The sequence below is a fragment of the Talpa occidentalis genome, unplaced genomic scaffold, assembly GCF_014898055.3.
Source record: "Talpa occidentalis isolate TD23 unplaced genomic scaffold, MPIMG_talOcc4v2.1 talOcc4.9, whole genome shotgun sequence".
In the NCBI taxonomy this organism is placed as follows: Eukaryota; Metazoa; Chordata; class Mammalia; order Eulipotyphla; family Talpidae; genus Talpa; species Talpa occidentalis.
The window spans coordinates 49,474,729-49,485,816 of NW_023605305.1; the positions used below are offsets into that span (position 1 = coordinate 49,474,729).

The following is an 11,088-nucleotide window of genomic DNA, read 5'->3' on the forward strand; positions in this document are numbered from 1 at the left end:
TAGTTTAGATTTCCTTGCTTGTGATCTGTTCAGGTTTTTCTATTCCTTTCTGATTCAATCTTGGAAGCCTGTATAATCCTAGGATTTATCCTAACTCTTTTTTGGAGGGAAACTTAAAATCATAACACTTCTCACTAAAAAAGTGAATGTGCTTACCCAGTCACTAATTATTTTTAATGCTTTAAATGAATGTCTCCTCTCCCTTCTCCTTTTCTCACCACCCCTCATGAATACATCTGTTCCATTCTCATTGTTTCTATCTCTAAGGATAAACTCTCTACTCAACTACTGAAAGAGTCTCTTAAACTATCTGGTCCCCTTGACTCTAGTTTCAACCACCCATCCCCAAAACATTTATTCTACCACCCCAATGATCTTACTAAAATGGAAACATGTTGGAACCTCCCTATCACATCAACCACCACCCCTGTCTCCATTTCAACAACAAACAAGCCTTAAAACTCTTTCATGCTCTATAGAAGATACTGATATAAAACACCAAGTTTCATCTTTTTGTCACCCTCTCATATGCACTCTATCCCCCAGCTACACTGTGACTCACATCTCTTTGCTTTTACATATGCTCATCCTTCTATGTAAATTGCTCTTCTTTTCCTGTACATCTAACATAACTTTACTATCCTTTAAACTCCCTGGAAATGCATACCTTTTTTGTGCCTCTTCATATCATGTTCCTCTAATATTGTACTAATCACATCCAACCATGATACAATTGGGTTTTCCTTTTTACCATACCTTAAAGGTCTACTTTAAGGACACACATCTTTTGTACTCCTAGCACCTGCATATTGCCTGTTCTATAGCAGATATTATTGCATAAGGGTTGGGTTTGTGTTTTTTTTTCCTTTTGTAGTTTTTTTTTAAAATATTTTTTTATTTATTTGTTTATTTATTTATATTTATACAAGCACTGGGTACAGTCAGAAGCGCAGGAGGGCGAGAGAATTCACCAGAGCCAGAGCAGGGAGCAGAGCAGGCAGAAGGACCGAAGTACACTGCTGAGGGGAGCAGCGGGCGGCAGGAGAGGTCTGCGCGCCATGCGGGACCCTCCTCCAGTGGCTGGGGAGCAGCAGGGGATGGAACTAGTGCTGCAGAGGCTGCAGGCAGCTTCACAACCCAGCGCTCAACTGCTGCGCCACCGGGGAGGCCCTCCTTTTGTAGTTTTTTAAGAGTAAAACATATCCTAAAACTTTGGCATAAAGGGGAAGATTTTTAAAATGTGCTACTAAAGACTAAAATTAAGCTTAAAAATAATTTAGGGAAAAGGAAAAAATCACTGCTAGTTAAAGAATTATCAGAATAGTTTTTAAAATTTTAGGTGCATTATTCATTACATACCTATTAGGATGGCTAAAAAAATTTCTTCTAAAAGCTGAAAATACCTAGTGCTGAAAAACATATAAGATAACGAACTTTCCTACATGGCTGTTAGGAAAGCACAAAGGCATATGACTCTGGAAAATAGTCTGGTGACTTTTGATGAAGTTAAAGAAATAGTTACATTATGACAGTCATTCCATTTTTTTTTAACTCTAGATAAATTAAAACTTGTCACAAAAATATCTACATAAATGTTTATAACAGCTTTATTCACAATCAGCAAAAAACAGAAATTTAAATGACCTTCAATTTGTGAGGCAGATAAACCACTGTACATATACACATATATAAACAATGGAATATAGTCAGAAACAAAAAGGCGCACTAACATGGATTAACCTAAAATGTATTATCATGAGTAAAAAGAGTCAGCCTCAAAAAGTTAAATGCCTTATGATAGCATATGTTGAACCTCCTGGAAAAAAAACAATAGGAAAGGAATGCTTAACCATTCTCAGTGATTGCTGAATTAAGGTTAGGGATCAAGAAAGGATTGAACTACAGAGAGACAATACTAAGAGAATCTTTAGGGGGTGATGAAATTGTTCAGTATCCTGTGATAGTTGTTACATAAATCACCAAATATGCTAAAATATAAAACTATATACCAAAGAAAGTTATTTTTTCTGTAGATAAACTCTAAACTAATGTAGCCATGAGGATAAACTGCTTTTTACTTCTATCCCCACATACCTTACCCCTAGACTTTAAAAAGATTACTTTATTCAAGAATTTACCTTGCAAGGAAAAAGGTGGAACAAACTGAAAAAATGGCTTTGAGGTGGAAATTAAAGATGTTTATGAAAACATTATGGAATTTTATCTTAAAAGGGTGGATTATGAGATAATGATCTATAATTTTAGAGAAGGGCAAAGGCGAAGAGGTACTGACATATAGAGCAAATAGACCTTAAAGTTAAAGAATGGTTTTTCTCCCCCTTCTATTCACCTCTATTCTATAATACCATTACATAATAATTACATCTTCATTTGATTTTCTTTTGGGTATGTTTCTGCAAGACACAAAATGATTTAAGAAAAAAGTAATTTAATTTTAAGATAACATAAACCTATTTTTATTTCAGTGTCCTAAATCTGAAGTGAAAGGGATTAATCAGTGAGCTTCAGGTTTTACATCAAAAGTGCTAAATGATGAAAAATTTAAAAGTCTGGTAAAATTTAACATTGGGTTAAATCTAAAAGGAAGTTAATACATTTGAGATGATATTCAGTGTATTTGATGCTTTGCATCTGTCACCGCTTGCCTGTTTTTCTTCCACTGCTTGATTCCCTTCTGTCTTTTGCTGTTTTGTCCCTTTTCTTCCCTGACCTCCCAATCTACAATGTTCCTTTCCTCCTCAGAGCCTTTTAGAAATTTACCACAAGCCTAAATTATCTAACTGCTTTTAAAAATGACCACATAAAATATGATTCAGTTGCTGTGAATTAAAATGTGTTTAGTGGTCAAATTTAAATACTGTGGTATCTCTAAAACATGAAATAGGGATTATAAGTAGTCTAACAGGACACTTACTATACATCAAATGTAAATATTAACACTAATTCACACAGAATTTACCAAAATGTTATGTATATAATTCAAAATATATTTCAATATATATGAGTACTAATGTGTACTTAGAATGCTGAGAATTAAAGTAAAAAAAAAGAATAACATTAAATTTGGTAAAATAAAATATGCACATGCTAATCAAAAGTAGAGGCCCATGCAATCAGTAAAAAATAAATTTGGCCAAATACTACAGCTTAGAGAATGTACGCCTTGACTAGGAGTTATTTAGTTGTCTAAGAAAAGACTAATTTCCTTATCTTTTCCCAGTGGGCTGAGATTATGTGTATAAATCATCTGCTGAGATGGAACTGTAGAAATAGGGTTAAGTTTGAGAAGACTTACACTTCAGAACTAGTGGTATTCCATTTTATTTTGTCCATTTAGAAAACAAGAATGATCTATGCATAAATTTGAAATGGTATGTAAACTATGTGCCCATTAAAATGTAATTCTATAAAAATTCCTTGAGAATATTACTTTTCTGTCTTTGTTAATTGCCTAAAGAAGATGGCCAAAAATGAATACTTGGAATAGAGAAGGTATTCCTCAGTAAAAAATGGAATACCCAAGTATTTGGAAAATTGAAAGCGTAGATAATGGTGACTCCCTTTTCCAGAAGCGCACTCTGTATCATAAAATATTTTCACTTATTAGAACCATACTGAATGTCAAAAAAAAAAAAAAAAGCCCTTATAATTCCCAACATTGTTTTAAAGAACTTCAGAGGCCTTTGGATAACTTCAGAGGCATTGGAATTTGGTGATATTAATTTCAGAAATTATCAAGGATATTATTGCCTTAGAATACAATATAGTAGAAAAACTTACAAAAGTTTCCAGCCTTGAGAAAAAGTTGTTAAAGCTTAAGAATATACATTTTAAACTATAACTCGTAAGTATAACACTTAATAACATAAATTTTCATAAATGAGAAAAAAGTGTCATGTTGACTTTTTCTAACATAACCATGAGTTAAACAGTGTTCACTATTTAATAGGCAAAAAATAATTGCCATAATATTTTTCTTATATAAAATATGTAAATGACAATTCTCTATATAACTGGTTAATATAATTTTCAATTACAAAAATTAGCAAATATTTTCTTTTACTTTCAAGAAAAATAAATTCTAAGTTCCTCATATTAAGATATATTATTTCATTAGTAAGAGATATGAATTATTATTCTTCAGTGCTTCCTGAAACTTGTTCAACCCTGAGAAAATCTGCTTCATACTTCTTCTTGAGATTATTTAAATATGTTCGTAAACTATCTGGATCCAATTGAGAGTTTCGAGCAATTTGAACAAGTTTAGTAGCTAGATGGTACTCAGCTCTCTGTCTTTCCATCTCAGGGGTACTCTTTTGGTTTTGCTGTCATTGAAAAAATATAGATAAAAATTAAGATATGAATACTTTGAATTTTATTCTAAAATTCTGACAATATTCTATCTCCTTTCATAGAAATATTGCTCATTGCTATGCAATAGTCATAATTTTAAAGGTCACCTAGGAGTATTACTCTGCTGTCTACTACTTTAAATCCCTAACAGATAAACTGGTGGACAGAATGAGTATAAATAAACTTCTTGTCCCTCAGGATAGTTTATTTGCTGGAGACCAAATGAAAATACTGCCTAAGGGGTAAATTACTTAAAATAAGCAACATAAATAACTTGAAGTGTGCCTTAATTATTAACAATTAACAAAGGCCTTTTGGAAGGCCTTTAGATATTCAGTCCTTCAATAGTGCTTCAGGAAGTACAGCTAGAAAATTCTTCATTATCCTCTTTGCCTGAGCTAGAGCGGAATCAGCATTTTCAATCTTAGCTGTTTATGGAAAGTCTTAGTAAGTTTTTCTTTACTAAGGGAAATAAAATTCCTTCAACTCTCTCACTAACAAGAAAATCTAGGTATTTTTCCACTTTCTCTATAGATAAAATGAGTAAGATTCTATGAGGTAGAACATCTATTTTTATACTGATTAATCTATTTTTACATTGATTAATCAGCTATCAGTTTATTATTTCAATAACAATAAACATTAAATATTTATGTCTTCTATATTGCAGATTACAACTTGTGCTTATTTTTATAGGGGTACAAAATATGTCTATCTATCATGATAATGTAACTCAAGAAGTTCAGTCTTCTAGTGAAAAAAACATGTTTATAAGCGACTTGTTAATATAATTATAAAAAGTCCTATAAAAGAGATATAAAGTGCTCAGAGTAAAGAGGTAAAGAGAGTTCACTTTCAGATCAGGTCTTTAAAAAGATAGAGCATTTAGAATGGATCTTAACGAATAGAAAAAGTTTATATGAGAAGGCATTCTGGAACCAAGAAACATCTAGAGACAAGAGGTATGGTATACAATTGGGTCCAAATGATGAAATAAGTGAAAGGTAACTCAATGTGGCAAATATACAGGCTATAGTGAAAATGAGTACTGTCATCTAAGATTGGAGTAATAAAGAAAGAAATCATAAAACATTCATTAACAAACTTTTATATGTTTAAAAATCATCTGTAACAAGGATACCCATTATCCCCACTTTCATTTAATATATTATTAGAAGTCCTGTAGCACAATTTGGCAAGAAAAGAAAAGGCATCCAAATTGGAAAGGAAAAAGTAAAACTGTCACTATTTGTCACATAAAATCATGTGACATAATCTTCTAGATCAAAAACCCTAAAGATTGTTAGAAGTAATAAACTCTGTAAAATTGCAGGGTACAAAATCAAAACATAAAAATCAACTGCATTTCCATGTACTAATAACAAACCATTAGAAAGATAAAATAAGAAAACAATACCATATACAATGGAAGCAAAAAGAATAAAATGCATAGGAATAAATTTAACTAAGAATGTGAATGACCCATATACTGAAAACTATATGACATTGTTGAAAGAAATTGAAAGAAGACACAAATAGAAAGATTTTTTCATGCTCATGAATTGGAAGAACAGTGTTAAAAAATGTCCATATTTACACAAAGCAATATATATTCAATGCAATACCTATCAAAATTCTAATGGCATTTTTTACAGAAATGGAAATAATCCTAAAATGGAATAATACTAAAATTTATATGGAACCACTGAAAACTCCAAAGAGCCAAAGTAACCTTGAGGGGGAACAAATTTAGAGGTATTATGTTCTCTGGTTCCAAAATATACTACAAAGTTACAGAAATCAAAACAATGTGGTGTTGGCATAAAAACAGACACAAAGATCAATGGAACAGAAGAGAGTCTAGAAATAAACCCACACATATGTGGTTAATTAATTTATACCAAAGGAGTCAAGCATACACCAGGAGAAAAAAAGTCTCTTCATTCAATGGTATTGAGAAAACTGGACAGCCACATGTAAAAAAATGAAATTAAATCATACCCAAAAATTAATTCAAAATGGTTAAAGACTAATGTAAAACCTGAAATCATAAAACTTCTGAAAGAAAATAGGCATAAGCTATTTGTCATCAGTCTGACTCCAAAGAAAAGGCAACAAAAGCAAAATTAAACAAGGTACACTACATCAAACTAAAATGCTTCTTCTGCACAGCAACAGAAACCATCAAAAAAATAAAAAGGAATCCTGTAGACTGGGAGAAGACATTTGCAGTCATATATCCAATAAGTGGTTAATATCCAAAATGCATAAAGAGCTCATAAAACTCAGTAACATAAAAAATCCAATTAGCACACTCCAACCAACAGAAAGAAAAACAACAACAATGAGAACAAACTACAGATCAAGTGGGACTCTTGAGCGGAAAGGAACCGTTGCAGGCACTGCACCCACAAACGAAAACTGTGGAGAACCGTGCAGGAATGACCATGGAGGTGAGCGAACAGCTCCCAGCGCCATTAGAGGAAGATAAGGACTCCAAGGACTCTGCGGAGAGACCTACAAATAGCCCAAGGCAAGCCGGTAAGCTTGTGCAGAAAAGCACGCACCCCCTAGAAAAGCATACAGGAATCATAGCTGCCAGGTCCCCGAGCCCCAACCTAGGTTTGTGGGGAGACACGTGGGAACCATCACTGAGGTGAATGACCCTCACTGAGTAATCAAAAACCAAGCGCTCAGGCACGGGAACGGGGTGCAAATAAGAAATAGAACAGCTAAACAGACCAATTACAAGCAGCAAAACTAAGGCAGTAATCAAAGCACTCCCCAAAAACAAAAGCCCAGGCCCAGACGGCTTCACAAATGAATTCTACCAAACGTTCAGCAGTGAACTAGTGCCTATCCTACACAAACTCTTTCAAAAAATTGAACATTTTTGCACCCAACACTAATGATAAAGGACTGATCACAAAAATCTGCAAAGAGCTGATGAAACTCAACAACAACAAAGAAAATAACCCAGTCAAAAAATGGGCAGAAGAGCTAAAAAGAAACTTCTCTGAAGAGGAAATGCAAATGGCCAACAGACATATGAAAAAATGTTCAACATCACTTGTCATCAGGGAAATGCAAATCAAAACTACCATGAGATGGTCCCCCATTTTGGCTCCCCGCCAGCTCGCAGCGTCAGGCCAGCTCGGAGAGTGCCTTTGAGTTTCCAGGTCGGCGGATCGGAGAGGGAGGAGACAAAGGAACAGAAAAAACATTGGTGGTACCCTCTGGGGAGGGGATGGTGGTTGTCCGATGTACAACCGCTGACTCTTCCCATCATGGGTTGCTCTGTGCGTGCACTGGACAAGCCACGCCTGGGTGCACCATTCCTTGACCAGGGTGACATAACCTCAAGCCAAGTGTTGCAACCTCTCCGCTCTGTGTAGCTCTGCTCTGCAGGCATCCTCTTGAGTGGGTGCACTGGAGGCCACACAGCTCTCTTCACTGTTGCTCCCAGTCAGCTCCAGAAAACTCAGCCAGTCCTTCCCAGGAGTTCACTTGAAGACTCCTTATTAGACTAAAGTGGGAGGAAGGAGCGCTCTTTCCTTCAAGAAGTTCCAGTCTGTTTCACTCTAGTCTCATGTTCCTACAGTGGCAGGTGATAGAATACAGGGCAAGAGCCAATTGGCCACCATCTTTCTGCAGGTCTTGTACTTCACTCCAGATTGGGGTGCTGTTGGGTGCATTTTTCTTCCTTCTGGAGCTTTGACCAAAATCTCTTGAGATAAGAAAGGAACTTTGAGGAGGGGGCGGAGCAACATGGCGGCGAGGAGACGCTGCGAGTAAGATCTCCCATTAAAAAAAGTGATAGGGAGGAAAAGCGGCAGGTCCCAGTGAGAACTGGGCACGGAAGATAAACGGGTGACGCCAGCGAACTGCCCGAAGAAGAAACTGGCCATAAAAGAGGACTAGAAGGGAGGGAAGAGCAGAACCCTGCTCCCCTCCCCCGCCCACAGAGGCAGCACTCTCCGACCCCGCAGAGAGGAGGAAAACAAACCAAAACGCCCACAAGAACAAAGGAGGCAGCAGCAGGGACTGGGCGGAAAGGTACTATTGCAGCCACCACACCCCTTGAACGGGAGCTGAGGCGAACCCTGCAGGATCCGCTGCGGCGGTGAGCGAACGGCTCCGGGCGCCATTAGAGAAGAACAAAGACCCCGGGAGACGCGCACACAGCCCGGGCTGCCGGTAAGCTGGCGCGGAAACGCGGAGTGCTCGGCGCGCTTGAAAAGCAAGTGCAGACCTGGATCGCGGCTGCCCAGGTCCCCGCGCCTGCGACCTAGGCTTGCGGGGAGACTACCTAGGCTTGCGGGGAGACGCGCGGAGGTCCTCACTGAGGTGAAGGTCCCTCCTGAGTAGCAGGAACCAGGCGCCCAGGCCCGGGAGCGGTGCAAAAGGCGCCATTCCCGCGCCACTGAACTGGGCTACAGCCCGCGTCCTGGAACTGAGGGCTTTGAACTGAGACCCGGGGCACGAAAATTCGGGGCGTGGTTTCTCCACGACGGTGGGGCACAAGGCAGACACAGCACCCCAAAGCTGTTGAGGTGTACCTACCATTCCCGCTCTGTTCTCTGTCCCACGGGGTGGGGGAGGCGAAAAACAGCCCCCCAAGGCCAATAGGAGAGATCTCTGGCGCCACCTAGCGACCAGGAAAAAAAAGTCACTAACACCCTATAAAACAGGACATTTCTTAAGACTGCTTGAAAAGGGCAGAAGGTTTTCTGGAGGACCCAGTGGCCAGCCGGGAAGTTATTCCACGCCAGGCCCCTTCCGACCAGCAGTCTGAGCCCACAGAGGGAGCAGGCACCCACGTCCGGGGCAGACCGGGTGCGCAGAAGAGTGTGCCTGAAACCGGAGGCGCAGGGACTGCATCCCGCTTCGCCATTTGAGAACAGGGACATTTCTTCAGTAAAAACTGCCTAAAACCAGCAGAAAGCTCCCCCAGAAGACAGAGATGGCTCCTGGAAGAGCCAGAGGGGAGCGGAGAAGTTCACCCAAGATGTCAGTCAGTCCGAGCAACACAGTGTCCAACAACAGTGTCCCAACGCATACGACAAATTAGAAAACAGACAGTAGGGAGTAGAAGAACCACACGCAACCTAAAACTCCTCAGGAAAGAAGCACACCACAAAAAGAAAACCACTCCCCAGATTGCAACGACAGCAACTTGGAAGAACTTCTGAGCCTTCCAGAAAGAGAATTTAAAATTGCCATGATTAAAAAAGTGATAGATCAGAAGAAGGAAATTGAGTCCCTAAAGAGGGAAGTAAGAGAAATGCAGGAGATCAAAGAATTAATGGAGGAACTAAAGAACTCTGGAAAAGCAATGAAAGCAGAATAGATGAAATGGAAGAACGAATAAGTAATCTTGAAGACACAGAAATAAAAGAAACCAAACAGAAAAGGAAAGAGAAGTACGAAGGAAAAAGAATGAAGAAAGACTTCGGGAACTATCTGACTCCATGAGGAAAGGAAATATAAGAGTTATAGGAATTCCAGAAGGAGAGGAGAGAGATGTAGGAACAGAGAAATATTCATGGATATAATTGAAGAGAACTTCCCAAATGCGAAGAAGGAGCTGAAAATTGATATACAAGAAGCAAGAAGAACACCAAACTTCCACGACGAAAGGAAAACACAGCAAGACACATAATAGTAAAGCTCCCAAGAATCCAGGACAAGGAAAAAATAATGAAGCTGACAAGAGGAAGAAACAAGATAACATTCAAAGGAAAACCAATCAGGCTGACATCAGACTTCTCTGAAAAACACTACGGGCAAGGAGAGAGTGGAGGGACATAGTCAACAGACTCCAAGAAAACAGATGCCAACCAAGAATACTCTATCCCGCAAAGCTCTCTTTCCTCCATGAAGAAAGAATATGGACCTTCCCAGACAAAGAGAAACTCCGGAATTTCATTGCGACTAAACCCCCACTCCAAAAATACTACAAGGAATCCTAAAAGCCAGAACCTCAGAGGGACGAATAACAACGAAAGAAGACCAAAAAAAAAAAAAAGTTATTAAAAGAATAAAATAAATAAAATCAAAGGAAAGACAAAACATAATGGCAAATACAGATGCTAACATATCAATATTAACTCTAAATGTAAATGGACTAAACTCTTCAATAAAAAGACACAGAGTTGCAGCCTGGATTAAGAAACAAAACCCAACCTTTTGCTGTCTCCAGGAAACACATTTAGCTACAAAAGATAAAAATAGGCTCAAAGTCAAAGGATGGAAAACAATCCTACAAGCAAATGGGCCAAAAAAAGAAAGCAGGACAGCTTATACTTATATCAGATAAAACAGACTTCAAACTCAAAAAAATAAAAAGAGACCCAATGGTCACTACATTATGATTAAGGGGACAATACTTCAAGAAGAAATAACACTCATTAACATATACCACCAAACGAAAGAGCACCAAAATATATCAGACAACTGTTGTCCTCTCTGAAAACAGACATCAGAGAAAACACATATGTAGTGGGAGACTTCAACACACACCACTATCAACAATGGATAGATCAACAAGACAAAAAATAAGTAAAGAAACTAAAGCTCTAAATAAGGACCTAGAGCATTTGGGCTTAACAGACATCTATAGAACACTAAACCAAAAAAAAACGGAGTACACATTTTTCTCAAGCGCACACGGATCATTCTCCAGGATCGATCACATACTGGGGCACGAAGACA

The 11,088-nt window shown here is 38.1% G+C and overlaps 1 protein-coding gene across 3 annotated transcripts in view; it reads right to left on the reverse strand.

Annotated features, from left to right (window-relative positions):
* Positions 1–1,600: 1,600 nt before the first annotated feature.
* MSH4 (mutS homolog 4) overlaps positions 1,601–11,088 on the reverse strand; it is an 82,494-nt gene continuing 73,006 nt past the window's right edge. For all 3 annotated transcript variants that reach the window (XM_037500030.2, XM_037500029.2, XM_037500028.2), the window contains one exon: positions 1,601–4,346. In XM_037500030.2, coding sequence (XP_037355927.1) covers positions 4,155–4,346 — 192 coding nt within the window. In that variant the 3' untranslated portion in view covers positions 1,601–4,154. The remainder of the gene's footprint in view (positions 4,347–11,088) is intronic.